We start from the raw sequence: 27,396 nt of genomic DNA, 5'->3' as shown, positions 1-27,396 counted from the left end.
TTAGATCGCAGCTCTTTACCACCCATTTCCGGCTTGAGCGACGTCGCCGTCGCCGTCCGCGTATCGCGCATTGCATTATGGGACGTTTTCAATAATTACGTCACACGTGACGTCACGTGTGACGTCCCGAGGGTCGCGAGGGTCACGAGTGACGTCATGAAGGTCACTAGGGTCACGAGTGCCTTCACGAGGGTCACTAGGGTCACAAGTGACGTCACGAGGGCCACTAGTGACGTCACGAGTGACGTCATGAGGGAGGGGGAGGGGGAGGGGAAAACAGGTTGTCTCTGTCACGCTACTCTGCAGACTACCTCGATATGCGATGAGATCTCGAAGTTTCTTGTATGAAGGTCATGCTCGGCTGATTAAATTGACACGAACCTCTCGTTCCCTCACACAGCCCTCGGTTTTAGCGGAACGAGCCCTCTTGGCTTACCTGTCCCTCGCTAAGCGCTGTCCCTTGTTTCCTGGCGTCTCAGTGTAATGTGTGCAACAAATTTGGCAATTGACCGTACGACGGCTAGACATTCCCTTTCTAAAATTGTGTTGTTGCGCTCCGCCGAGGAAAACAGCCTGCTGGCATAGGCTATGGTGTGCTCTTGGTTGGGTTGGTACTTCGCAAAGACGACTGAATGCCGTGGCCACTGTCGTCCGCACGAATTTCTGTAGATGCTGAGTCGTCAAAATGGTCGAGGATGGGACATAACGCAAGTTCAGCCTTCAAGTGTGGGAAAGATATTCATTGTGCGAGATAAAAAAAACTGTTTGCTTTGTTTTGTTTTTATTGAAGAGCAGGGTTAGCGGTTGAGCGATCTGGGTCAAATTGTCCAATGAAGTGTCGACAATATGAAGAGAGGCACTGGATACTTGCCAAAAGTACTTCTTTAGAAAGTACGTTCTCTGTTGAAATCAATATGTAATCCCTGCAGAATTGCAGACACAAGCCAGAGCTAGCGTCCGATTGCGCCTCGGCTTCACGAGCCCTCGCACACCGGGAGTCGGAAGCACCCGCTGGCGCCTCTTTCACGCTCCGCGGTGTCCGTCGGTGAGCGCAATGTTATCGCACTTGTTAACTACTTCTCCACACGCTTTGCGGTCGGGTGTATGACTGAGTGTCTAGCTCACAATCTTCAGGTCGCGGGTTTGATACCCTGGGGGGACATTCGGAGTTTTGTTCTGCCTTCTCAGTTTACACACTTATTACTCTCTCGCGTTTGCGAATTCGTTTCGTGGGACTGAGCAGAATTATCCCAGAAGGGGTTGCCGAAAGAAAGTTTTAAAAAAAGAGACGTTTCAAGTTATAATATCCGCTTTCATTTAATCGCATTGAACGAAAGCGGCTGCGTCGGTTGACTACGCCAGTCGCCTTTTCCTCTACACTAAAACTTGCGTAATCTTCAGAGCACAAAAACACAAAAGTCGAATAACTCGGCACACGATTCATTGAACCGAGGCAGATTTAAAGTGAGGTGAACGGAAATACGAAACTCTCCCTACGGCGCATTTGCTGTTACCTAAGAGTATGCGGGTGGGTCGCAGGGCGATATTAAAACTTAAAACGCCGCATCTTCATAGTCGACGTTGTCTCGATACTCTATAAATATATTGCAGGTGCACCGACTGAGTTCCATTGGCGCATCGGGGTTTCTACCTTGGGTGTCCAACTTTGACCGAACTCAGTACAACCATGACTGTCCAAACACTGCTGTGTGGCCTCATTCTGTTCACTGCAGCTTTCGTAAGTCGAATCAACTACTTTTACGCTGAATTCATAATGACGCTTGAATTTCAACCGCGAAGCGGATCCACTCGTCTTCATCGTTAAATGTGCGTGAATTTGTACTGCTTTTTTGAGCAACCGCGTTCGCAACCGCGTTCGCAACCGCTTTGCGATTACGGTTCAGCCGCCAGGTGGGTATGGCGTTAGAGCAGCGTATAAACATAAGCGCAGTAATGCATAGTAAGCACTTCGCGCGCAAAACGTGCGAAAAAAATGTATTCGGTAGGATCGGTTGCACGCGGATGATATGGAGTGTCAAGTGGAGTAGCCTAGTATTCTTTTCGAATGCTTTAAATTTAGTGTTACCAGACGTCCCGTTATGGGCCGGGACAGTCCTGTTTTTTTAGGTCCGCTTTTGCCGTCCCGTCTTCTTGTCCCAATAAAGAATCAGGTTTCATTATCGCAGGAGTGAATAGTTTCGAAATCGGCACCAAGCGAGTTGAAGCAAACCGAAACTCGCTTTGAAACCAAATGAATGCATGCAACTGAATTGTGAGTCTGACTGTTCCCCAGGCCATAGGGCTTAGTGCAATATGGTAACGCTTTGAAATAAGAGCAGTCATTTCATTGAATTGTTTCTCCCAAACTCAAAAGAAGAAATGCTTATTTGCACTTATTATTTCAAGCATTTCCTTCTTGTTTCTTTTTTTTCGAACCCATCACAGTGCAACTCCCCGGCCTGGATTGCTGATTTGATCTCATCGTGCGGAATGTTATGACGGGGCGTGGCGTAGTGGACGACAAACAGTGTCCTACTCCAGCGCGCGTTGGCTTTGCCGACGCCGAAGTTTAAACAGCCCAGGTGCATTCCTAACGCCGATCATGGTTGGGGCCTGAAGTTACGACAATGCAAGGGGCTTTAGGCGACCATGCGAACACGTCCTCGGCGTGGCAGCCATGAGCCTAACCCGCAACCATTTGGACAGCTGCCTGGCTCCAAACCTCCAATCACCTGGTTTTCCCAACTGCGTTACCAACCAAAACATTTTTTGCTTTTTTCTTGTAGTTGCAATTCGCTCATAACTTTCAATATAGTCCGAATTTCTAGAAAGACATTTCTCCTCCATGTTCCTACGTTCAATGAGGTCCGTTTCCGCGAAAACATCAAGCCAGTTCAAAATCATTGGAGGGCCACTTCAACATTTAAAGGAATTTCATACAAAAATTACTGAAGGTATGCAAACTTTATTTAAAACAAGAAGCCATCTACGCTTTGTAAGTTTGTTATTAGAATACAAAACTTATATTCTGGACATGACACTTATATATGCGAAGTATTAATCTCATAAACATTAAATTTCTGTCATATCCTTAAAATTGTATATATAATATTCAGTTCTTAATGTAAAAAGAAAACTCTAACCACAACAAATAAGACGAAACCCGTCGTTTCAAGGCCAGTTCGGCCCCTTGTTCACGGATGACTGTTTTCGTCCTTGTCGTCTTTTTGCCAATTGCCCGGTGTTGTTGGCACCTTTAAAGCGGCCATTGTTTCTGCACGTGTTTGATGGTTCGTAGCGCCTCGCGTGACGCACCGGAAACCGGACACGTAGGCGCTTGGAAGTGTCCGAGCTGACCGGTTAACGTTATTTTCGGTGTTCTGAATGTACCAGGACTCTAATAAAAGGCGTATTCGCCAGTTTCTTTCCGTGCCTAGAACAGAGCAGTTGAATCCGATTGTATGGCCCTCTTTCAGGACGTGTTCTGCCAGCGCGCTACCCTGCACGCTATTCTTTTTGACGTCATAGTGATGCTGGCGTAGACGCGGGCTCCGTATTATTTTTTGGTTAGTTTCTCTTTTATAATAATTGTTATTCCGAACCCCACCAAAGTGTTTACTTTTAAATATTCAGTTGCCATTAAAACATGTATGTTTATCAATTTCAGGCTTCGAAAGTTGAAGGTGAGTCGAGGCTTCTTTTCATTTTTCATTCGCATACTATTTCAACGAAATAAAGTTCATAACTCAATTCAACTTTTATTTTTGCCTTTAATAAGTGGCACAAATCTACTTAATGATGCACCTTCAACTATTGCAATCAAGAAGTATCATGAAAAATTTTACAGTACAGTAACAGACAGCCCAAGAAAACACTAGGCGTGACCGATTATCTTCAAGCTTCTTGATTCGTGGTTTGTTGTCCAACGCTCTTGTATTTTTATGCCGCAACCTCATTGGCCTTTGGGCAATAACAGCGCACCCAGAACTTGCTACGCCTTATGTTTCTTAAGATGTCAGTGACGTACTGGACAACTAGTTTCATCGTGCCCTGCGGAGTGTTATATGTGAACACCCACACGAAGTGGCTGTACTCTCGCAGCACCCTGCTGGTGTCCGCAAGGAGCTTGGAAGTTCTTTGACAAATTTGCGAATCCCAAGCAAGATTGTTTTTTCTTCGGAAAGTTTTTTTTTTTTTATTTCATCAAGGTTAATTGTGAAGTTCTGTAAACATGTTAGGATTTAGGCGGCTGTACCGTTACGTTACGCAGCCCTATTGGATACTTAACGTGATGTTAAACGGGCTTGCTTATATTTTATGCTTTGTTTTAGCATCGGTGAGGGAACAGTCAAAGCATACGTGATACCATAGCCTCCTCTATACTCACAAAGCCTGTCAGTTCGATGACGGAGCCACAGAGTGCCCGGTCGCAGATTTGGAGCGCGCAGAGGATTTAGTAGCACAGAGCATTTCTCAGAGTCTGGTATCTAGCGCACAGCTTTTGCAGCGGCGAGGACCAGAAACATGGTTTTCAAACCCAACGACAAAAGAAGCGGTAGCCCTAGGAACGCGAGAAGCAGGAGCGGACATTCCATCGCTCGGGACAAGTGTGTTCCGGCGTCTCGCCGCAGCGGGGCGCCCGTTACGTTAATCTTGTCTGCCGCTCTACCTTTTCACTTTCGGCGGCCGCGTCTCGTGACGATCTGCCAGGCTTTGCCAGTATAGAGGAGGCTATTGTGATAGACATGACCACACGAGTAAGAAAAAGCGCATCGTCACGGCATATCCACCACGCTTTACTGGTTTAGCGGGGAGTGACATACGCAGAGAAGAAAGACAAACGCCGTGACGTTGCGTTTTAGATCCTTCTTCATTGGACTCTGTCTCGTAGCACTCGCATATAGGGTTAAGCGCAGTGTAGTATTCGAAAATATTCATAAACGCTCTGCGAATAAAAAAGAAGTAAAAAAAATAATAAAGGACAGAACTATGTGCTGACAACTGAAGTTTATTCAGAAAATAAAATAGATACGCACGCATCACTTCTAACACAAATAAGCGTTATACATTCCTAAGGTCATTGTCAACATCAGGAACGCAGGACGTGTCGAGTGCAGATCATGTCAATATCGCTTCGCAACCTATGGAATTTGTGACGTTAACTGATAACAACTCCAAAAGACCAATCACGACGCCGTAAACATAATATAACACGTCCTACATTTCTTAACCTGTCGCTGACTATAGTACATGGTACAATGACATTATTATTTAATTCTCATTTCCGAGCTCGAGACCCCACTAACAAAACGAACACCGGAAAAAAAATGACAAAGAACGTAAAATGTATTTTAAAGAATGTCATCTCGTTTTTTAGCGGAACTATAGAAGTTTGGCTTACACAAGGGGATTCCTTCTTTTTTATATAATACGCGTCAACTAGCTTTCTTGATGATGGGTTTCTGTTTTAAATGTAGATCCATGTCGCTTGCTCATGCCATCTCTCTACCTTTGTCCTAGTTTCTATTCGGGTTGCTTTTACCATGAACGGTCAGCAACCGGCCCAACATTACTTTCTGGTATGAATAATGAATTTAATTTATTTTCATTTTCCCTTCTCTTCTGGATAAAGGTATTCTATATTAGGAAACATTTGGGAGTTTTATGAATAAGAACACTTCGGCCTGCTTAAATGCTTTGATTCTCTCTTCAGCAGAGGACACAGCGAAGGTCTTCACTCTCGAGGAAGCAATGAATAAGTTTGTTGATGTGTTTCAAAAAGCCTACGGTGTCGGTGTGTCGTGGACTGATATGAAGTCGGAGCATCAAGAAATGAAAAAACTCTTCGCTACTAAAAAGTAACTAAAACTCAGCCTTAACTCTCACGGAATTTGAAGTATATTAGTGCATTTTTCTTCTACGTCAAGTCTTTTTTTAGAACTTGTTTTTGCAACACGGTGTTATCCATATAGTGTAAGAACAGGTCGTTTTGCTCCTATCTGATATTCACATTGGGGGATTCGGCCGCAAAATCCAGGCATACGATTTTTGTACCTTATGGGGTATCCACACGAAGGAGAAATCCGCTCCTTTCCTCCGCGGAGCGCGCATCACGTGAGACATACGCCATCCCTTTCTGACGCCTCGCGGCGCCGTTCTCCCGTTCTCCTCCGTGGCGGAGCCGCGGAGGCTTCGTAGTTTTAGCATGAGAGCTCCGCAGGTGCGCGCGGCGGAGCCGGGGACGGAGTTTCCCGGGTTGTTGACGTCACGACATCCGACCGCGGAGTTCTCCTTCGTGTGAATACCCCTTTACTGGAGCAACAAGATATATATATATATATATATGTAAAGTCGCAGCTTTTAATACCTGGCTTACACAAAAATAAATATTTCACGCTCTAAATCAAAACAATGAGTGCGCCACAGAACCGAGCACAGCGAGCCCGAGTTGTTCGTGCAGACTCTCGCTCTGGCTCGGTCAGTGGATCTCGGGAGCCGGTGCGACAAAAATAAAAAGAAGACGAGATGCCTTTCGCCTAAGCTCCGTGCCGGACGTCTCAAATTCGTTTCCGGCAACTTCGAACACCGCCCGACATATATATATATATATATATATATATATATATATATATATATATATATATATATATATATATATATATATATATATATTAATATTGTAAGAAAGACAAAGTGGAGATAAAAAAGACCGGCTTTACTGGCCGAGCCCTGGAGCAATTCTGCCCCGCGAGCTCCAGCATGAGACACACACCGCCCGTGCAGGCGGTGCGCTGTTGTAGATGGTAATGATAGTGTGGATGTTGATGGTGATGAAGTTGCGCTGTTACAATATCCTCCCCGTAGAGGAAGATGGAGGCCTCCTGGCCGACCTTTAGGTTGGTGATGAAGTTGCGCCATGGTCGGAGCGCTGGACGAAGGGCTTCATCCGGGATACATGAACGTTTTGTAGCGCTCGGCAGCGCCGATCGGTTGACGGCGTTAGCGGGGTCACGGAGTAATTGACTGGAGATGTTTGATGAAGGACAGTATATGGTCCGAGATATTTGTGGAGAAGTTTCTCGGAGAGCCCTGGCGTGCGTACGGGTGTCCAAACCAAGACAAGGTCACCTGGATGGTATATTACGGAAGTGCGATCTTGGTCGTAACGCTGCTTTTGTTGTTGTCGGTTGTCATTGGTGCGAAGGCGAGCAAGTTGACGGCATTCTTCGGCTCGGCAAACTGTTTCTGCCACGAAGGAGTTTTGAAAGTTGCTGTCAGTGTACGGAAAAAGGCTGTCTATGGTGCAGGACACTTCCCGACCGTAAACAAGAAAGAACGGAGAGAATCCCGTTGTCGATTGGATAGAAGTGTTGTAGGCGAAGCTGAGGAAGGGAAGAATGAAGTGCCAATTCTTATGGTCGTTGGAGATATACGTGCTAAGCATTTGTGATAGGGTTCGATTGAACCGTTCGGTAAGACCGTTTGTTTGCGGGTGGTACGTGGATGTGAATTGATGAATAACCCTAGAAGCAGCAAGAACCTCTGTTACGAGAGCGGACAAAAACGCGGTGCCACGGTCGCTGAGGAGATATCGTGGCGCACCATGGCGTAAAACTATGTTGGTAAGAAAAAACTGCAATTTCTTGTGCAGTACCTGAGATGAGAGGAGCCATCTCGACATACCTCGTAAGGTGGTCTATGGCTACCACGATCCACCGGTGGCCAGCCGAACTCTTCGGTAGTGGTCCATAAAGGTCGATACCGACTCGGTCGAAAGGCCTCTCGGGACAAGGTAGGGGCATCAACTGTCCATCTGACGCGTGTCGCGACGGTTTGCGGTGTTGGCAAGGAACGCACGATTGCACATACTTCTCGGTCGTCCGATACATGCCTGGCCAGAAGTAACGGGACCGGAGGCGGGCGTAGGTCTTGTAAGTGCCCAGGTGACCCGCTGTGGGATGGTCATGGAAAGTTGCGAGGACGGTATGTCGTAACTGTTTCGGGATTACAAGTAGGTGCCGCGCGCCATCAGGGAGGTAACTGCGTTTGTAGAGGAGACCATTGAGGAGGACGAAGTTGCGTATTTTTTGGAGGAACTTGGTGTCTTGAACTGGGCTAGTGAGGGTACGAATTATCTTAGCACTCCAAGGATCTTCTGTTTGGGCAGAGATGAGATTCGTTGGTGTTAGGGAACTGACGCTAGGCAAATCGTCGTCGATGTCGTCGGTACGGGAACTCAGTGGAAGAGGGCAACGAGACAGTCCGTCGGCATCCAAGTGTTTCTTTCCACTTTTGTGAACGATAGTGAACTGATATTCTTGTAGGCGGAGGATCCACCTGGCTAGACGTCCAGATAAGTTTTTCATTGAGGATAGCCAACATAGGGCATGATGGTCGGTGACAATCGTGAACGGACGACCGTACAAATAGGGTCTGAATCGTCCGATGGCCCATACTATTGCCAAGCACTCTTGTTCAGTCACAGTGTAATTTCTTTCAGGTCTGGTTAGGGTACGACTCGCGTAAGCGATGACGTGAGAGTCACGGCTGGAGGGATGTTTTTGGAGGAGTACAGCACCCAACCCGGTTCCACTGGCATCCGTGTGAAGTTCAGTTGCTGCGTTATCGTCGAAGTGACTCAGTACCGGATCAGAAGTCAACGCGTTTCGAAGGGCGTTGAAGGATAATTCGCAGTCGGTAGTCCATGTATATGGGACACGGGGAGAAAGAAGATTATGTAATGGAGAAGCAATATGTGCAAAGCCACGGATAAAACGACGGAAATAAGAACATAGACCCAAAAAGCTTTTAAGCTGCTTTGTGTTTGCAGGGTGGGGAAACGAAGAGACAGCTCTAATTTTTTCAGGGTCCGGTCTTATGCCTTCGTGGGAAATAAGATGTCCTAAAACTTTGATTTGAGTCGCTGCAAAATTGCATTTCTTTGCATTGAGTTGTAAGCCCGCATTGGTAATACAAGATAAAACTTCTGACAACCGGACGAGGTGTTCTTCAAATGTGGACGAAAAAATAATAACATCATCAAGATAACAAAGACAAGTACGCCATTTTAAGCCACGTAGGATGGAGTCGATTGTTCTTTCAAAGGTCGCCGGCGCGTTACAGAGGCCAAATGGCATGACGTTAAACTCAAATAGACCGTCAGGTGTCACGAAGGCTGTTTTTTGTTTGTCTGATTCAGACATCGGTATCTGCCAGTATCCGGATCTTAGGTCCAACGAGGAATAATATTTTGCTCCCTGCAGAGTGTCTAGGGCGTCATCAATACGAGGCATTGGATAGCTGTCCTTTCGAGTGACGTTGTTGAGTTTTCGGTAATCTACACAGAAACGGACCGACCCATCTTTCTTTCTAACCAAAACAACAGGGGAAGACCAGGAACTGTTGGAAGGACGTATGACATTTCGTTTCAACATTTCTGGTATACCTCAGTTTCTATCTTGCTCCTTTCGACAGGAGCTATACGGTAAGGTCGATGCCGTATGGGGAAAGCGTCGCCGGTATCTATCGTGTGGTAAATAGAGTGAGCCCTGCCAAGAACGTCCGTCTGTGAGTCAAATGCGTGTCGGAATGACTCGATAAGAGAAAGGACACGTGCTTTTTGATCGTCAGGAAGAGCAGGATTGATAGTAAAGTCTAATTCAGTAGTGCTGCTGTTAGCTCGTTGTTCAGCAGGATGGTCAAGGGCAGAAACATCCAAGAGGTTGAAACCTGTCGACGGAGTGGCTATAGCAACCACCATAGACTGCGGAACTACGATGTCCAAATTTGTTACGTTTACCGCTAACACGTCAGTACCAAAAGGGCCAAAAGTTGCCATACAAGAAGGCACGACAATACCCTTTTTCCAGATAATGTCAGGCGCAGATTCTACGAGAGCATCTCCAGTGTAGGCGTATTCGGGTGCAATGGCCATAATCACAGCCGTTCTTGCTGGCACCAGGGTGTCTCTGGTTATAGTGCAACGTTGACTTGGCTTTGTGTTATATGGTTCGACAAAACTCTCAGTCTCTAATGACAGCTCGGGCGTGGCACAGTCTATAAAAGCATTGTTTGCGGCAAGAAAATCCCAGCCAAGAATAATGTCATGACTGCATGAAGGCAAAATAATAAATTGAACGTGATGGTGCTTGCCCTGAATATTAATACGAGCTGTGCACATTGCTGAAGGGGAAATTACTCGTCCCGATGCACTTTTTAAGTGAATGCCAGTATACGGTGTGGATACTTTCTTGAGTTTGCGGCAAATATTTTGCCCCATGACTGACACTGCGGCTCCCGTGTCAATTAAAGCCCTTAGAGAAAGACCCTCTACTTCAATATCGATTACATTTTGCGGAGGCATAGGAGGACTTGAAACGATGGAAGCGGACGCAGTTGTGCCCCCGGGAACTGCGCTTACCAGTTTCCCCCAGAGCGTCGGGTTTCTCCGTTATGAGCAGGAATCATAGGAGACAGAGATCTCCCTCGGGGAGATGGTGATCTACGAGTAGTGGGTCGTGACGTGTTCGGCTGGGGACGCTCGTCCAATCCCGGGGACGGTGAGCGAAGCTCTGGACGTGAATGAAAAGTGCGGCGAGGAGCCCAGTGTGATGAGGAGAAGTGATCGGTGGGTGCCTGCTCTTGGCGGCGCCGACGGCAGTTCCGCTGGACGTGCCCAGGGATGCCGCAGTAGTAGCAGACTGGGCGGTTGTTGGCAAAAGCGGCCGGTCGGTGATGGCCCCATTCAGGCACGAATTGAGAGGGGGTCGGAGAAAATGGTGCAAGGCCCTGGTTGTGCCAAGGTGACTGCACAGGCGCACGTGCGGCGACCTCGGCGTACGTTGGTCGAGGTGGTGGCAGAAGTTGCATTGCTGCCACGACTTCTGCTTGGATCATTTGTTTGAGTGAAGAGGACTCCGTAGGCTTGGCTTGAGAGGATGCTGTGATGGAGGCGATTTCTTCGCGCACAATCTCGCGAATGAGATTTCTAAGGCTCTCTGCATTGGTCGACGTTAACGTTGCAATGCTATGAGCGTCGTTGCTTGTGACTTCGGGAAAGGGGGATGTAACGCGACGTGTCTTCGCTTCTTGAAGTCGAAGGCACTCATCCGAGAATTGTGTTAATGTGCTTGGTTTGATGACAAGAAGAACACGAAAGGCCTCTTCGTCGATGCCTTTGAGGAGATGTTGCAGTTTGTCCCGTTCTTGCATGTCTTTGTCAGCAAGCTTGATGAGGGACAGGACATCCTCGATATAGGAGGTGTAGGTTTCTCCTTTTTGTTGCACTCTTAGAGCAAGCTTGCGTTCAGCGACATGTTTGCGTGCTGCAGACTTGCCGAATACTTCCAACATGCGCGTTTTGAATGTGGTCCAGGTGTCGAATTCGAGCTCATGGTTAATGAACCACGTGTGGGCTACGTTTGTCAGGTAGAAAATGACGTTAGAGAGCTTTAGATGGTCGTCCCAGCGGTTGTGACGACTAGCTCACTCGAAGGAATCAATCCAGTCGCTCACGTCGTCGGCTCCGACACCAGCGAAAACGCTGGGGTCGCGTTGGCGGGACGTCACAGTCAAGGCAGGTACCGGTGGAGTGCCGGTTGTCTGAGTTGCGCTGGTAGTCATCGTTGCGCTGTCCGAGGAAACCACGGGGTTGGATTTGGCAGCGGTGACGGTTATGTTGCGGTGACGAAGCTCCAGGATTTCAAATGAGGAGAGGGGCGGGAAGACCGTTGCCGACCTCCACCATGTGTAAGAAAGACAAAGTGGAGATAAAAAAGACCGGCTTTACTGGCCGAGCCCTGGAGCAAATCTGCCCCGTGAGCTCCAGCATGAGACACACACCGCCCGTGCAGGCGGTGCGCTGTTGTAGATGGTAATGATAGTGTGGATGTTGATGGTGATGAAGTTGCGCTGTTACAATATATATATATATATATATATATATACATACTAGAGCTCCCTAGAATGGAGAGAGATAATAGATTACGGGAAAGAATCATTCGGCTGGACGAAAGAAAGGCGGCAGAAAGAGCTTAAAGACGGAGAGACGTGCACCTCAGAACACGCTGTGTTGCTACAGACCGCTGAAAAACGAGATTAAGCAGTTACCGATGAGAAAATTATTCCGTGCCGATATTCCCACGGTGAAACGCACCCCAGTTTGCTCTTGCCCAACACTGTATTGCTAGCGAGAGTATGATACCTAAACGTTCACTGATCAACGGTTTATTAATCCCTTCCTTAGTTCGAAAACGTATACAGTTTCTGACAAAGTGAAAATAGCAAGCGTGTCTCTTCCGAATATCCGGCCTCCTGTACGAGCTTCGGGACTTCCACCGTGCTTTGGCTACGTGTGCGTGCTCGAGGTGCACGAATTGCCGAAGCATAGTCGAAGGTAGGAAGCTCGCACAGGAAGCAGGACAACTGAAGCTCCTCCCTACCCTAAGTAGGACTGTTCTTAGGTCCGAAATTCTGTTTTTGTCCCGACCATTTAGGCCTTAAAGCCCTAAAGAAAAGGTGGAGCCAAAATGACCCTCTTTGGCCGGAGTCTGCGTTTCACGACTTCAATTCTCCAAACAAGTGCACGAGTGAAGGCCCGTTGACACACTTGCAACCGAGTACGACCGAGAGAGACGAGATCTGTGGAAACCTTTTAAAATTGCTTGGGACGAGTCAGTCAGTCAGTCAGTAAAACGTTTATTATTTGGCCGAAAAAAAGAAAGAGAAAGGATAGAATGCAGCGGTGGCCGGACGCCTGGCTGCTAGGCCGTGAGGGAAGTCAGATAGGCGCTTGCAGTCCCGCCTCGAACACGAAGTCGAGGAGGGTCCGCAGCACACGCTTACGTGCACCCTCTGTTCCTGGAGGGTGCGTCCAGCTTTCGAGCTGGATGATTTCGAGTGGCCGGTGGCGGGATCGTATTGCTGCCAGGTCCGGGCAGGACCAGGCAATGTGGGCGAAGGTAGCCCGGGCTTCGAGTTTGCAGCGCTGGCACAAGTCCGAGGACTTGTTTTGGCTACATGTTGCTATTCGTGCTGGATCGACCGTTGTGTCCGTTCTGATGCGCAGAAGGAGGACTCTTGCTCGACGACCCAACCCCGACGGAAGAGGGTCCGGGTCCTCGGGCAGAAGTTCCTCGAGCCGAATGCGACATTCGTTTCTGATGAGAGTGCGGTGCTCGTCCGGGTCCAGTTCCGCATGATCGTTGAGGGCGGTGGACTGGCGGTTGTAGGTTCGGAGACAAGAAGCGCGATCACGCTGCGTCGCGTATCCGTGTTCTGATTGATGTGAGGGACTCGTCTCCTCGCCCGAGAGGAAGAGTGCGGCACGGGCGATTCGATGAGCCTCTTCATTTCCAGGAATCCCGGCGTGGCCAGGTACCCATTCGATCTTGACGTGAACTCCCTGGCCACGAAGTTGCGAAGCGAGGTTTTTAATTTTTCGCACTAGCTTTGAAGGGCTGGCTCTAGCCTTGCATTTTTTGATTGCTTCCTGTGAATCTGAAAAGATGCGAAGGTTCGCAGGGAGGGCGGATGTGGAGGAGGACATAGCTTCCTGGGCTGATGCTAAAGCCAGGCAAATGGCGTGGAGTTCTCCCTGTTTGGTCGAGGAGGAGGGAGGGATGACATCGTGGTATGCAGCCTTGCTCATGGGGAAGAACGCCGCAATTGTCTTCCTTGGTTGTGGACCTTCGAGACAGGCGACGTCAGTGTATACGGCAGCGAAAAAGGCGGGGTCCCAGCTGTTGACCGTTTTTATGTGTGCGCGACCTCGACGGGCGAGCTGTTCAGCATCACCCTTTCGGGGCAGTGGGCGGGTGGTGGTTATGTCAGCCAGATCTTCCCATGGAGGGAGTGTGGCTGGATAGCGGTGAAGTTTGGTGGTCGTCTTGTCCAAAAGGGACAAAATGCCTCGGCCTGAAGGGGTGAGTTGTAGTCGCTTTTCGTGAGCGCTCATTCTCGTCTCGACGACATCCCGAAGGTCGTTTATTCCAGATGTTGCTCTCAGAGTGCTGAGGGGGGTGAAGCGTGGAAGTCCGGTGATTACGCGCCGAGCACGGTTGTTGAGAGTTTCTAATTTGGTCCAATGTGCCTTAGAGAGCCAAAAATGACGTGCTCCATAGCAAACTCGCGATACCACGAGTGCTTTGTACAGTCGTTTGGCGACGGTATCGGAAGCACCCCCTCCAGAGCTGCAAATTCGGCGGATGACGTTGAGTTACAAGTTTCTATTGTCTCTTCAAGCCAGGAATCGGCAGCAGCGTCCTCTCGAATTGCTATGCCGAGCACTCGCACAGAAGGGGAGGGGCTAATGCGTCGTCCGGCCAAGACGAGATGAAGTCGCTCCGCTACTTGAGCATCACGATACTTTTTGGACGCGACACAGACGTAAGTGGTCTTCTCGGGGGAGGCACGAAGTCCCACCCGGAAAAGATGTGACTCGACGACGTCCAGTGCATGTTGTAGAACCTTTTCCTGTTTTTCTAAGCTGCAGGTGTGAGAAGCCCAGATCGTCAGGTCGTCGGCATATAGGGTGAAGCCGATATCGGAAATCTCGGCTAAGGCGTGCGGCAGGGCGGCCATCACGATATTAAAAAGTGTCGGGGATAGAACAGAGCCTTGAGGCACTCCCAGCCGATTCGGTTTGGGCTGGGTTTGTTCTGCTTCTCGGCCAGTGGCTACTGAAAACGTGCGGTTGGCCAAAAAGCTACGAATAAAATTGAGTGCTCGGCCAGAGATGCCAAGACTGACCGCAGCTGTCATGATAGAGGAGTGCGGGACGGAGTCGAAAGCTCGACTGACATCTACGGCGACGAAGGTGCAGGCGTGATTCTGCCGTCGACCTTTGGTGCGGATGATATGGTGGGAAATGAGAGCCAGACTGTCCTGCGCACCTAGGCCGGTCCGAAAGCCGGTCTGTGCAGGGTGAAATGCGTTGCTGTTTTCGAGGTACCAATCTAGTCTGGCGAGAACCATTCGCTCCATGGTCTTGCACACGCAGGAAGTGAGCGAGATTGGGCGGAAGTTTTTAATGGTGTTGCGGGCCTTGTTCCCCTTGGGGATGGGCACGACGATCGAGTGCTTCCATGCTTGGGGGAGCTCTCCAGATACCCAGATTGCGTTAATCCAGTCAAGGAGCTGCAAGCGGGTCTCGTCAGGGAGGTTCCGAAGCGTGGCAGGGGTGACGTTGTCCGGCCCGGGTGCGGATCGCGTCTTGCTTTTGTGAATCGCCCAATTTAATTCCCCAAGGGAAAACGGCCGGTCCATACCGTGGTTGGGCACAACGATTTCGGGGGAGTAGACGGGGTCTTTTAATACGGGCTGAGTGGCTGGCTGTGGGAAGAACGCGTCTCCGGCCAAATTCGCAAGTTCAGGTCCCGTCAGGCCCAGCTGGAGGGCGAGAGTTTGGGATGCCGTCTTGCTTTTCTTTTTGCCCATGAGAGCTCGACTTGTGGCCCAAAGCTGCCTAATTGACGTTCTCTCGGATAGCGACGAACTGTAATCGAGCCATCGGGTCGTTTCAAGGCGTTTCGCGTATTCCTTGGCCACGACGGTGGCTCGGGTGACGGCTTGTCGAGCCGCAGGGGTTTTTCGGCCTCTGCGATAACGTTGAAGTAGTTGAAGGCGTTTTGCCCAGAGGCAAGCCAGGTGAAGATCGGGTGTGGGAGCGTCCTCGTCCGTGTTGACGGAAATAGTGGCAGTTTTTAGTGCGTTCTGGATTGAGGATGTAAAGTCGATTTCTTCAGAGTTTGATCTGTTGACCAGCTCTTGGCGAAATCGATCCCAGTGAGTAATGTGAACCTTGCGTTTGGCACCGAGTGTGTGGCAGGGCTTTCGGGTGGGGGAAAATTGTATTTCGATTGGAAAGTGGTCGCTGCCACGGGTATCGGGCAGACATTTCCAGACGTGATGTTGGTAGAAGACGTTGGAGGTCCACGTAAGATCGGGAGAAGTGTCCCCCTGGCCTACGCAGGCTGCCATGCGGGTCTTAGTCCCGGCCACGTTCATGAGATGGAGATTACACATCGTCATTCTTTCCATTAGCTGCTCCGCCTCTTTTGTTTGTCGTGTATATCCCCAGGCTGGATGATGCAGGTTGAAATCGCCTCCATACAACTTCTGTTCTTGGGGGTAGGTTTGATGAATGTAAGAGATCCAATCGTGATCGATTGTCCGCTTTGCCCCAGGACGAAGATATGCCGAGACGAAGATCACGTTATTGTTCTTAATGGTCGTGGCACGAACCGCGACTATTTCTTGACTGTCGTTGCAGTGTTGGGCGAGATCAATTTGATGTTGCGGCCAGTCGGTACGAACGTACACTAGCGCGTAGCCTGGTTTCACGCAAAGGGTAGAACGAGGGCCACTTTGATATTTTGGGATAGAGGGGCACGCATAGGAGGTAAAGCCTCTAATTTTAATGGCAACAGAATTGGCTTCTTGGATTAGAAGTACGTCAGGGCGTTGATCAGGACGTTCGAGGAATCGGGTGCGGAGCTCCGCCGCTCGTTGACCGAGTCCGCGGAAATTCCATTGAAGGATCCTGATCATTTGGCGACGAGCTGGGGGAGGTTAATGACGGACCGGATTTGGTTGAAAAAACCTTGGTGTTGCTGCTGTTGCTGTTGCTGCTGTTGTAACCGTTTGTTAAACTCTTGCTCGGCAAGGAGGGCCGCGTCCATACGAGCGTTCAGAGCTGTCGAAACTCTTTCGATTTCGTCTTTCAGAGCCCTGAACATATTGCGGATTTCTTGCATGTCGGTGACTCTTGAATCCCAAGGTAATTTAGGATTTGTTTGGTCGAGATGAGGCTGGGTTGCCCACTTGTTGTGTGCTGCAATGGTTCTTTCCAGGCTCTGCGAAGAGGGGAGCTGCGGGTATTCAAAAAGAGATGTAGGTGGGGGCCGTTTATCCTGTTGCAGCAGCTGTTGATGTTGTTTGTGCTGTTCCTTATACCTTTGTACTTCTTCGCGCATTTTTTTGTTGGTTTGTAGCCAGGTAGGGCATAGACGGTCTGTGCCCAGGTGGTCCGTCTTTTTGCACCCCTGGCAATAGGGTACCTCAGACGGACAATCAGGGCCTTGGCCAGACGTGGCTGAAGTAGAGTGGGTTGTGCCGCAACGCGGGCAAACGGCTGGGTAAGGACATATGTCCTGCTTGTGTCCGAGGCGGTGACATTTGCCGCAGGTGACCGCTTTTGGCTTGTGTGGGTAAACTCTCATGAAGCGTCGTCCATATAATACGGAGCGCGGGAGCTTCAGGCCGTCGAATGTGAGGACGGCCGTGTTAGATTTCCCTAATCGTCGTGCAGAGACTAGGCGTATTTTGTCACTTTCAAGGTCCGAGTTGAGTATCTCGTCTTTCGGGTCTTCTTCCAGTGGGAAGATGTCGTAAATGACCCCCTTCGTGTATGTGGCGCCGAAGGTCCGGAAGACCTGGGCAGGGACTTGCTAGGAGTTGAGGGAAAAATGAGTAACTTGCTCCACGGCTTCCGCCACGTTCTTGCAGTTCGTACGAAGCGAGATTATGTTACTCTTCTCGATCAGGTGTAGTGTAAAGTCCTTTGAGATTGGAGTAAGCTGCATATGGAGCAGATGTAAGACTGGTTTGATAGATGTTTGGGAGTGCGTAAGACGTATTTTGTACTCGAACTCCCAGCGATTGGGCTGCTTTGCTCTCGCCCGCGGGTTGCCCCCGGTGTTGAGGGAGTCAGGGGGAACTAAAGATTCCTTCCGCCTTCTTTTCTTTTTGTACGCAACCGTGTGCCAGTCTTCGCCGTTTGTGTCGGGGTCGAGTTGCACCGGTTCTGCGTCATCTGGTGTGGACTTATCTGTGGGGTATGCCTCCATAGAGGTGTCTAGCACTGTTGCCTGGACGAGCGGCACATTTGCTGTCGTTTTGTCGTGCCCGCCAGGGAGGGTGGTCACTCTTTTCTGAGTCTTGCGTTTTTTGTCTAACGATTGTTCGGCCAGACGTTTTGATGGTGTCTCTTTTAGACGGACTTGAATGTAAAATCGTTCCCCAATAGCGGATTGGAGGGCTTGGATTTGCAGATCTTGAGGTAGATCCGCGAGGGCGTTACGCACAAGCTGCGAGGTTTGATTTAGTTGTTCTGCGGAGGGGGGAGAACCGCCTCCACACTTGATGTTGCCCACCTGAAAGCCCGGCGGGCCAGTGAAGTTTAGGGTGGTGATTTCGGGCTGCTTGCTCGGCAGAGCCGGGGTCGCCACGGGGGCGACTATGGGGGTGAGGTGAGCCTGGGTGGTCTCCATGTCCTCCGTTGAGGGCACGGAACCCGAAATGTTGTTCGGATGTAGCATTTTGAACGAAGCTGAGCGGAGCGCTGCGAGGACACGTCTTCCTCAGCGAACCATCATCTTCTTCCTCACTTGGGACGAGAGGACACACTGGCACACTGGCGCCATCTATGCGGTGACCCTGGAACCGCATTTCACAAGAGTCAAGGTTTCGCGGGATTTCCGAGGTCAAATGTGCGTAATACCTATGAGAACGGATCGTTTATGACGTTGACAAGAGTTTTTCGAGCCAAGAAAGAAAGGATACTGCGCGAGAGAAATAGAAAACATGCCGGACCGCCCAGTTTTTACTGCTGCCCAGTAGATGGCGCCAGTGTGTCCTCTCGTCTAATGTCCCTGAATAAGAAAAGTAGCGACATCTTCTCCTTCCTTCTTTGACGCGCACACCTTTTATCTTTATGTTTTGCTTTTTCGCACCCGTGCGTCGAATGTAGCGCCGCCTGGATCGCTCCAATATAGCAGACGGCCTTCCTATACTTGAGTCAGAGCGCAGTCAAAGGCTTGAAGACACGGAATTACATGGACACAGGTTAAAAGCGCGCTGTCACGGTCTGCCAGCCGCACAGAATGTGCTCAAAGAAAGGCAATGAAAGCCGTGACGTTGCACAGTCGGCGTTATTTGATTGGCGGCATGAGCTCGTAGCATGCACTGCACTCCGAGAGAATAGGCATCCCTTCTCCCTCCTCGTCCTTCATGCACACTTCTATTGTTATCTTTTGCTTTTTCGCGCTCGCGCGTCGACGGTAGCGCCGCCTGGATCGCTCCAAGATAGCAGGCGGCATGCTTCAAAGGATGTCGCTACTTTTCCGTATACAGGGGCTTTACTCTCGTCGTAAGAGATATTAACAGGTTCCAAGGCACTCGGTTTCAAGAGGTCGCAATTGTGTGAACGGGCCTTTAGACTTCATTGTCGGTAGTTCGGCTGTCATCTGGCACCTTTGGCCCTACATCGACAACAAGTGGCAGGGGCTTAACTTCTAATTGTTGGTTTTAGAGCGCAGCGCCTAGGCGCCCGTTTCCGGCTTGAGCGGCGTCGCCGTCGTCGTAGGCGTCGGCGTAACCCCGAATGTTGCATTATGGGAATAATTCAAGCGGGCGTATCCGCGCTTTGTATTATGGGAAAATTTCCTTGCTAAATGGGAGGGGAGCAGGAGAGGAAGAGTGGAGGGTGCGGAGGGGAAGGGGAGCATACCCTCCCCCCATACCTTCTCCTTATCCTCCTCAAGAGCTGCTCTCTAATTCGGCATTACAGAGAATTGTAAACGTCTTTAATTTTTTTATGTGGCAACTTTGGGCCTAGAATTCCATATCAGTGCCAGATTTTGGCTTCACTGCTGGTTCTTTGGTTTATATGTGGCGACTTCTGGTTCAAGTCTGGCATTTGGGCCGCAGTTATGTGGCGAGCCAGAAAAAAGCCATATAAACTCCGAAGAAAAAAAAATGAAAGACGTTTACAACCAGGGCCGTACCCAGAAAAAAATTTCGGGGGGGGGGGGGGGGGGGGGGGGGGTTTCGGGGACAACGGCGGCCATTTTGAAAGTGTCTATTGTCTTATTTTCGCCTATGAATCATGTGCATCGGTGGCATATAATGGAGAGTTACAGCAAACCGGAGAACCGGTCCCGGTTTGGTACCCGGTAGCCGACCGGCGCCACTGCGCGTGCGCAGAGGTGGAGATTAAAATCAACTGGCTGCCAGTGCACCGACCAGGGCCGTACTCAGAAAAATATTTCGGGGGGGGGGGGGGTCAGAACCCCCTATCCCCCCCCTGGTTACGGCCCTGTTTACAACACCATGTAAAGCCGAATCAGAGCGCAGCTCTTGAGGAGGAGGAGGGGAGGGTACGGACAGGAGGGTATGCACTTCCTCCCCCTCCGTACCCTCTCCTCCTGCTCCTCTATTCCTGCCCCCCTCCTCCCCCTCCCTTCTTCTCCCCTCCTCCTCCCTTCCTCCCCTCCTCAATGTTCCTCCTCTCTTTCTCTTCCCCTCCTCCTCCCCCACCTCCTCCCCTCCCCTCCCTCCCTCCTCCCTCGTGACGTCACTCGTGAAGACCTCGTGATCCTGACCTTCGCGTGACCTTCACTGTGAGTATCGTGACCTTCCTTGTGACCTTTACGAGTCACCTCCGTGACGTCACTCGCGACCCAAGGGACCCGCGTGACGTAACACGTGACGTCACGTGTGACGTCATTATTGGAAATGTCCCATAATGCAACGCGCGGTTACGCCGACGGCGACGCCGTTGTCGCTGAAGCCGGAAACGGACGCCTAAGAGCTGCGCTCTAAAATGGTCTCGCGTTAACATCGCCTTTGACCAAAGCCGCACAAGGCCCAAGCTAGGCCCCTGAGATTGCCAAGCTTGTGCCAAATTTGTCGTTTTCTGACGTGCTACAGGATGCCGTTTTTACCTTGTGAATGACTAAAGTTGGATCATCGTCCCTTTTATTTCAAAGATTTCAGGTAAAAGTTGAAAGGGGCCCTATAAAGATTGGTGAGACAAAAACAAGCAGCAGTACCCGCACTCTTCTGTACGCCAATCTCTATGACAATCAAGCGGATGCAAGTCAAACGTATACCGTCACACACTCTACTATTCGCAAAGAAAAATCGTCTTACACGGTGAAACAAGGATTCAGCCTTGGCTTTGAGGTGTCGGGAGGTGTGACATTCAAAGAAACACTCGGGCTGAGTGGCAGCGTCGGACTTAAGTACGACAAAGAAACTGCCAAAACAGACACTGAGACGAAACTCAAGACGTTCACCGTCGCCACAGGTGTCAGCGTTCCTCCTAATAGGACCGTTCAAGTGGAATGGTACGCCACAACCACTAAGAAGGTACGTAATTTGCTATTTTCCTTCACAGTAACACTGTCCACTATATATTGTCAGAGAGGGTAGAAATTTATTTCTGACTTTGCATTATATTTTTTTCTTGTCGTGGCCACTTTGTTTTCCTTTTCTTATATAGTAGTATGGTGCCATGGAGCGCGTCTCCGACCGGTGTGTTTAGCGTCCTATGCTGCCCATACATCAAAAGTGGTACCGAAGTGGCAACAAATGACGTGGAAAGATGTATCATCGGGTGAACGGGTGTCCGGTGCAAAGCCCGGTTATTAATGCAAGTGCATTAACTGTCTCACGGAGCGAGCTGACGCCATCAGTTTGAAGCGCGAAAACGGAACCTAGTTTCCCTCGGTTCCATTGGCTGGCGCGCGTCGACGGGGCTCCCATTGGCCGCTGCGCTTGTCAGTTTCCACGACCACTCACCCCATGGCGCTGCGTGTACATCAGCGCGGCGTTAACACGGAGCGTCTAAGGTCACCAGGGGAGCACACGCGCTAACCGAAGACGGAAAATACGCAGCAGACGAAAAAGGGGCGGACGAGCGGCTTGCATGCTTTCGCATTCACAACTCATAAGGAATGCTATAGGTGTACCTCGATCTTTTTGTCAGTGTTGCCAATCTTGTTATGGAGTATATTGAAGAGAAAGTGCTAAAAAAGAGTTGCATTTTCTGTGAAATTTTACCGCTGGCATGTGGATGACACTTTCGTCATTTTAGATAGAGCTCGTGCTAGCTATTTTCACCGAGAGTTAAACAGTGTTCACCCCGCGATACAGTATACGTGCGAGGCAGAACAGCATGGGAATTTGCCCTTTCTAGATGTATGCGTAGTGAGGACAGGCGAACCGAACCACAGGATTGAAACGAGTGTGTACAGCAAACAATGTAAAACAGGTTTTTTTTTTCTTTTTTGTCTCATCACCCAGGGCAACACGAGAAATCTGTAATGCGATCGTTTGCAGTCAGACCAATTATTTTGCCATCTAACGGTCTTTATGGCGAAAGTGAGATGGCTCATTTACAGGAAGCTTTGAAGAATTGTCACTACCCAAAAAGTTTTGTTGACCAGGTCAACAACCAAATGAAACAAAAGCGAGTTTAAGAATTACGTGCGCGATTTCAGCGCACGCTAGCGCTAAATATAGCGCTCTAATTAGCGCACGCTACGCAAAAGAGTTTTGGAATAGTGTTTCTCCGCCGCGAAACAAAAGCCCAAACATCTCGCGCTTGCAACGCCACCAAGATACAATCAAAAGTTTTATTTCACACGCGAAATGCTGTAACTTGAGACAGAGTAACATTTTAAATTTGCTTAAACATGAGAATGCGACGCGAGCGGTCGACTGGTAGTGCCCGCTTGCGTCACCTCGGCAAGACAGGTCTCGTGTACTGACTTTCGCACGTACCGTACCTTAGCCGATAAATTTTCGCGTGTCACAAGCATCAAGTTGCCGGTGATCGTTGCCAAACCAAGTGTATTGTCGTCCTGTATTGAAAATTGCAGTCGTCGGCAGCGAGGAAGCTGCCGACGTGGCGCTCACGAAGCCGCCAAAGCTGCTTCAGACATGGTCTTGGGAGTTGCCATTTCTTAACTGTGCTCGTCTTGGCTTTAGCCAACTCCTTACCACAATCCACTTTGGAGGAGCGCAAAGTCTCTTTGCGTATGGACGCAATTTCCGAAAAAATAGTACACGCTAAAATAGCACACGCAAAGCGCAAAACGTGGTTAACGTTCGGCGTATGCGCAGTGGCGACGACGCTATTTTTTGCATACGTAAAGCCTAAACGTGCGTTATTCTAAAACTCCGTGAAATTTGCAACCGTACGAAAGAGAGAGAGAAGGATATAGTGTGCATCCCCTTTGTTAAAGGAGTCTCCGAACCTCTGAGCCGCGCTTCGAGGCAGCCTGGCATTCGAACTATTTACAAACCATACAGATTTATTGGGAATTCCGCTTGCAAACCAAAGGACCCAACCCCGCGAACGTCCGGAGATGCGCTATCTAAAAGATTCCCTGCAGTGACCGCCGGCGTCCTACATTATGAAACCGGACGGAAGAGAAAGACCAGACTCGTAGAACACAAGCATGACGTCACGTACGCATCCCACGCGACGCTACTGAAGACTAAACTTGTGGACCATGCGTGGACAATAGGTCATTCTTTTGACTTTGTGGCCGCCAAGACATTGGTGATTGAGGATAGAAGGGGGCCCCGAGAGCCAAATGCTACAAGCCGGCGTGTCTAATCGCGAGCCTGTTAGAAATCACGGGGTATATTTGCTCCGTCGTACATAATATTAGTGCGCCAAGACGAGTCATGGAAGGTGATTTTTTGCTGCATATCGAGCCCTCGCGGCGGCTCCGTCTGCTTGCCACTACTGAAGACTACTGAACGGATTAAATACCGCCTGGAAGCAATGGGGCGAACACAACCCAGGATCAGAACTAGTGTCCCTTAAGAAATGAAGATGAATCGAATGTTCGACACGGGAGCATATGTATGGACCGCGTGCGGAAGGGATGTACGGGTCCCGATATGTTTTACGTACACAGAGATTAGATTGGATTGGATTGTTATGGATAAGGCGAAACGACTTCATGTCAATGTTGCCTGCGCGCCCTCAAACTTCTCCAAAGAATTGACTTATTTACGAAATGTGGCATGAATCTTTATGAAGCTAAATACTATGTACATATCGCGACACTGTTAGCGCAACACGACATCGGCGCACTTTCGCATTTTACTTCGAAATAGTATTAGCGAGCACGAAACTTTATCGTTTGCATTATCGAACTAAATGAGCTCTTTCCGTAGCAATAATAACATGGATGACATTCCTTGGTTTCAGAGAGAAAAACTGGAAAAACCGGCGATCGCTTGTTCGCGCTAACAGTGTCGCGCTTTGTACCTTTACTTCACCAATATAAAATAGCGTACTACCACCACCAGGGAAGCATTTGCGTAAGATTAGTGCTCTTCGTGCTCGGCGTATCGGAATTTCTTCCGTGCACTCTTTCGCAATGCGGATGCAAGCTTTTCTGAGGGAGTGCTCTGCCCGCCAGCTTTTGGGCCCTAGTCCATCGTAGGGTGAGCCGGAGTATAGAACCGTGGTTCGTCTGCAGGGACAAATCTGTGTGCGACCAAACCGTGGCCCTCTCCAGGAAGCACGAACCTTCCTGATAAATAGAGCTAACGTAGGATGAACCTTGCATTTGCTTTGTAACTATACTGAAGATGCCTCCCACGAACCTACCAAAAGCTCAACGGACAGAGCTCACCGAACAGAAGCTTACCGGATAAAAGGTCACCTATTTTTTTCACAGACCAAGATATCAGCTCGCCAGACGAAAATTTCATGTTGGTCTTAATTAACACGCACGCGGACAACATAGGTGCTTGCGTGCGACAATAAAATGCAACGCTAAATTTAATGTGACACGGACACAGAGTGTTGACTAGAGTAGGAACGAGTTTATTTATCGGTTGGTGAATAGCGAAGGCAGTTCCCTACTGCCTCCAGCAGTCTTGGTAGATCTCGGTGTACCTGGAAACCCTCGCAAATAAATTCCAGACGGTTCCGACATACCTTGAGTCACCCAAGCTTGATCTTACCAGCTCCACTCAGTTTCGGTGACCTAAATATTGGTCCCAAATCTTTGCTTTTTTGCCTGTCCACACCGTACATTGGATAGGTTACCAGTTCTAAAATGGGTACAATGATCATCGAGTCCGCACTCCGCACTTTAGCCCAACCGGTGTTTCGCCCGCGTAGCAAAAAAAGAAAACAGAAAAAAACAGAAGGTGAGTTTTTTTTCCCAGTTATTGAAAAGCTTCTGTAGGCATTGGTCCGATGAGCTTATGTCCGGTGAGATTTTGTCCGTGAGCTTTAGCTGGTGAGCGCCTCTCGCATGGGAGGCGAAACGTCTAATGAAATTGTTTTGGAGCGCAGCTCTTAGGCGCCAGTTTCCGGGTTGAGAGGAGTCGTCGTCGGCGTAACCGCGCGCATTGCATTAGAAAGTTTTCGCAGATCATTTTCGCGTCCCGCACAGTCAAGGCCACCGGCGCGCATTTCTCAGTAGCGGCTGCTTCGTTGCAAAGGGCTGAACGGTGGGGGAAACGCGGTCCACGAAAACTCCCTATTATGAACAATTTTTAGCTCGAAATTTAGTGGGTAAATTTTTTCGCTAATTTTAGCGGTGAATTTCCCCGCTCTATTTAGCAGGAAACGATTCCCGCTATAGTTAGCATTGAAACTGACTTCAGGTGACCTCAACACCAATTAAGCTTCCCCGCTAACTTTAGCAGAAAACGTTTAGCTAAATTTCCCCGCTATATTTGGCAGAAACATTCTCCCAGTAAATTTAGCGGGGAAGTTTGACGCTAAACTTCGCAGGAAAAATTTCCCCGGTAAATTTAGCAGAAATATTAGCAACTTTTAGTTGACCGTGTTTCCCCCTCCGCTAAGGCCCTCCGCTACCCGGAACTCTACAGCCAAGGCCATCGGCGCGCAGGCGCAGTGGCGGTTACTTCGTAGCGGAGGGCTAGCGGAGGGGGAAACACGGTCTACTAAAACTCCCTATAGTCCCGCTAAATGTAGCGAGAAAATTTCTCTGCTGAATTTCGCGGGAAACGTTTTCCGCTAAATTTAGGATGGAAACTTTTCCGCTATATTTACAGGGGAAATTGGATTGGCGTTGCGCTCACGTGACGTTAATTTCCCCACTAATTATACCGTATAGGCGTTTCCCGCTATTCTTAGCGGGTAGAATTTTTCTAAATTTCCCGCTAAGTTTGGCGGGCATATTTTTGCTATATTTCCCACTAAATTTAGCCGGAAAATGTTCCCTAAATTTACCTCTATATTTAGCGCGAACATTCTCCTGCTAAGTTTAGCGGAGAAATTTTCGCCGAATTTAGCGGAAAAATGCAAAGAGGAGGGTAGGGGTAGGAGGGGCATACCCTCCCCTCCTCCTCCCCAAGAGCTGCGCTCTAATTCGGCGTTACGGGGAGTTGTAAAAGTCTTTAATTTTTTTTACGTTGTGTCAAGTCGGTGCACTTTTTTTAATTTGTGGTGAGACTGACGAATGGCGGCTACCCCTGATAAAATCCAAGATCGAAATTATTCGGTTTTTTATTCCCACGCGATCTTCTTCTTTCTCCAACGATGACTATCGACACAAATTATTCTTAGAAAGTGGGTAAGCTATAGATTATTATGTCTTGAACACAGAAAACAAATGTAACAATATTATCACTGCGTGTGTTGCTATGCCACTGCATATTTTAACTATGACTGGAAAACCTCCAGTAGACCAAGTACTTCTAAAAATTAACAAACAAACACTCCTTTTGCATTAATGTCATAGCGTGTACGGGTGGGAAAAAGGTCATGCGTTTTTAAAGATGCCGACATCTCTCTACGATGCAGCAAATAGCTTATATAAGCCTTATTGACTCTTCGAATGGTGCTCTGTCTTTTCAGGATTTTAAGTGGACCTGCAATGTGACCATCAGTGGTTACTTTGCTATGGGGCTCAAAACGCCGTTGGAAAACACCAACGTGCTCGTCATTCCAGCGTATTACCTCGCTTTTGCCAACAAGGAACTTCAAATAGTGGGCCCCCGGCACGCGCGCTTCGAGGCTTCTGGTCTGTTCACTGCAATCACGGTACCGGAATCCGACATCTACACAACTGACGTGACGGACACTTTGAAGGACAAAATAACGATGATTTCTGGAAGGTCTCACATTGTTGGCTAAATGTTAGAAGCAGGCGGGCGCTTTTGACATATTAAAGCGGCGGTCCAACGTCCGCAACGAGAGTACTGGTGGCGTCTGTGCTCAGCATCGCGATCCAAATAAGAAGTCTAGGCGAGTGTCAAGATTTTTGTTTTGCATTCAAAAGCTTTTTTTGTGTGTGTGCGCAGACTGCAATATGTATCTTTCAAAACTTAGCTCGCAGTAAAGAAAACATAAAGTGCTAGTTTGATATTATTAAAGATGACATGCTCCCACGCAATCTTCGTTTCTGGATTTGTTATACAAACCAGTGGCATTCGCGATTTATCTTAAAGTAGAAGAAAGAAACGTTCAGTTTTTTGTTGACGTCCTTTCTTTCGAATTGTTGTATGTATATCTTGCCATATTTATTTGAAAATTTTTTTAATGAGAATTCGAAGTGCTGTAACTCATGTTTAACATGGTGACTCAGCAACAAAGTTTTAATACAGATT

The 27,396-nt window shown here is 48.9% G+C and overlaps 1 protein-coding gene across 1 annotated transcript; it reads left to right on the top strand.

Moving 5' to 3' along the window:
• Positions 1-1,687: 1,687 nt before the first annotated feature.
• On the top strand, positions 1,688-26,923 carry LOC120843054. Its single transcript, XM_040214261.1, has 5 exons — positions 1,688-1,738; positions 3,668-3,683; positions 5,717-5,858; positions 20,769-21,150; positions 26,645-26,923. The coding sequence occupies exons 1-5, from the start codon at positions 1,688-1,690 to the stop codon at positions 26,921-26,923; spliced, it is 870 nt and encodes a 289-aa protein (XP_040070195.1).
• Positions 26,924-27,396: the final 473 nt, after the last annotated feature.

The sequence above is a fragment of the Ixodes scapularis genome, unplaced genomic scaffold (assembly GCF_016920785.2).
Source record: "Ixodes scapularis isolate PalLabHiFi unplaced genomic scaffold, ASM1692078v2 PGA_scaffold13__105_contigs__length_92229423, whole genome shotgun sequence".
In the NCBI taxonomy this organism is placed as follows: domain Eukaryota; kingdom Metazoa; phylum Arthropoda; class Arachnida; order Ixodida; family Ixodidae; genus Ixodes; species Ixodes scapularis.
This window is presented reverse-complemented; position numbering and strand designations above follow the sequence as displayed.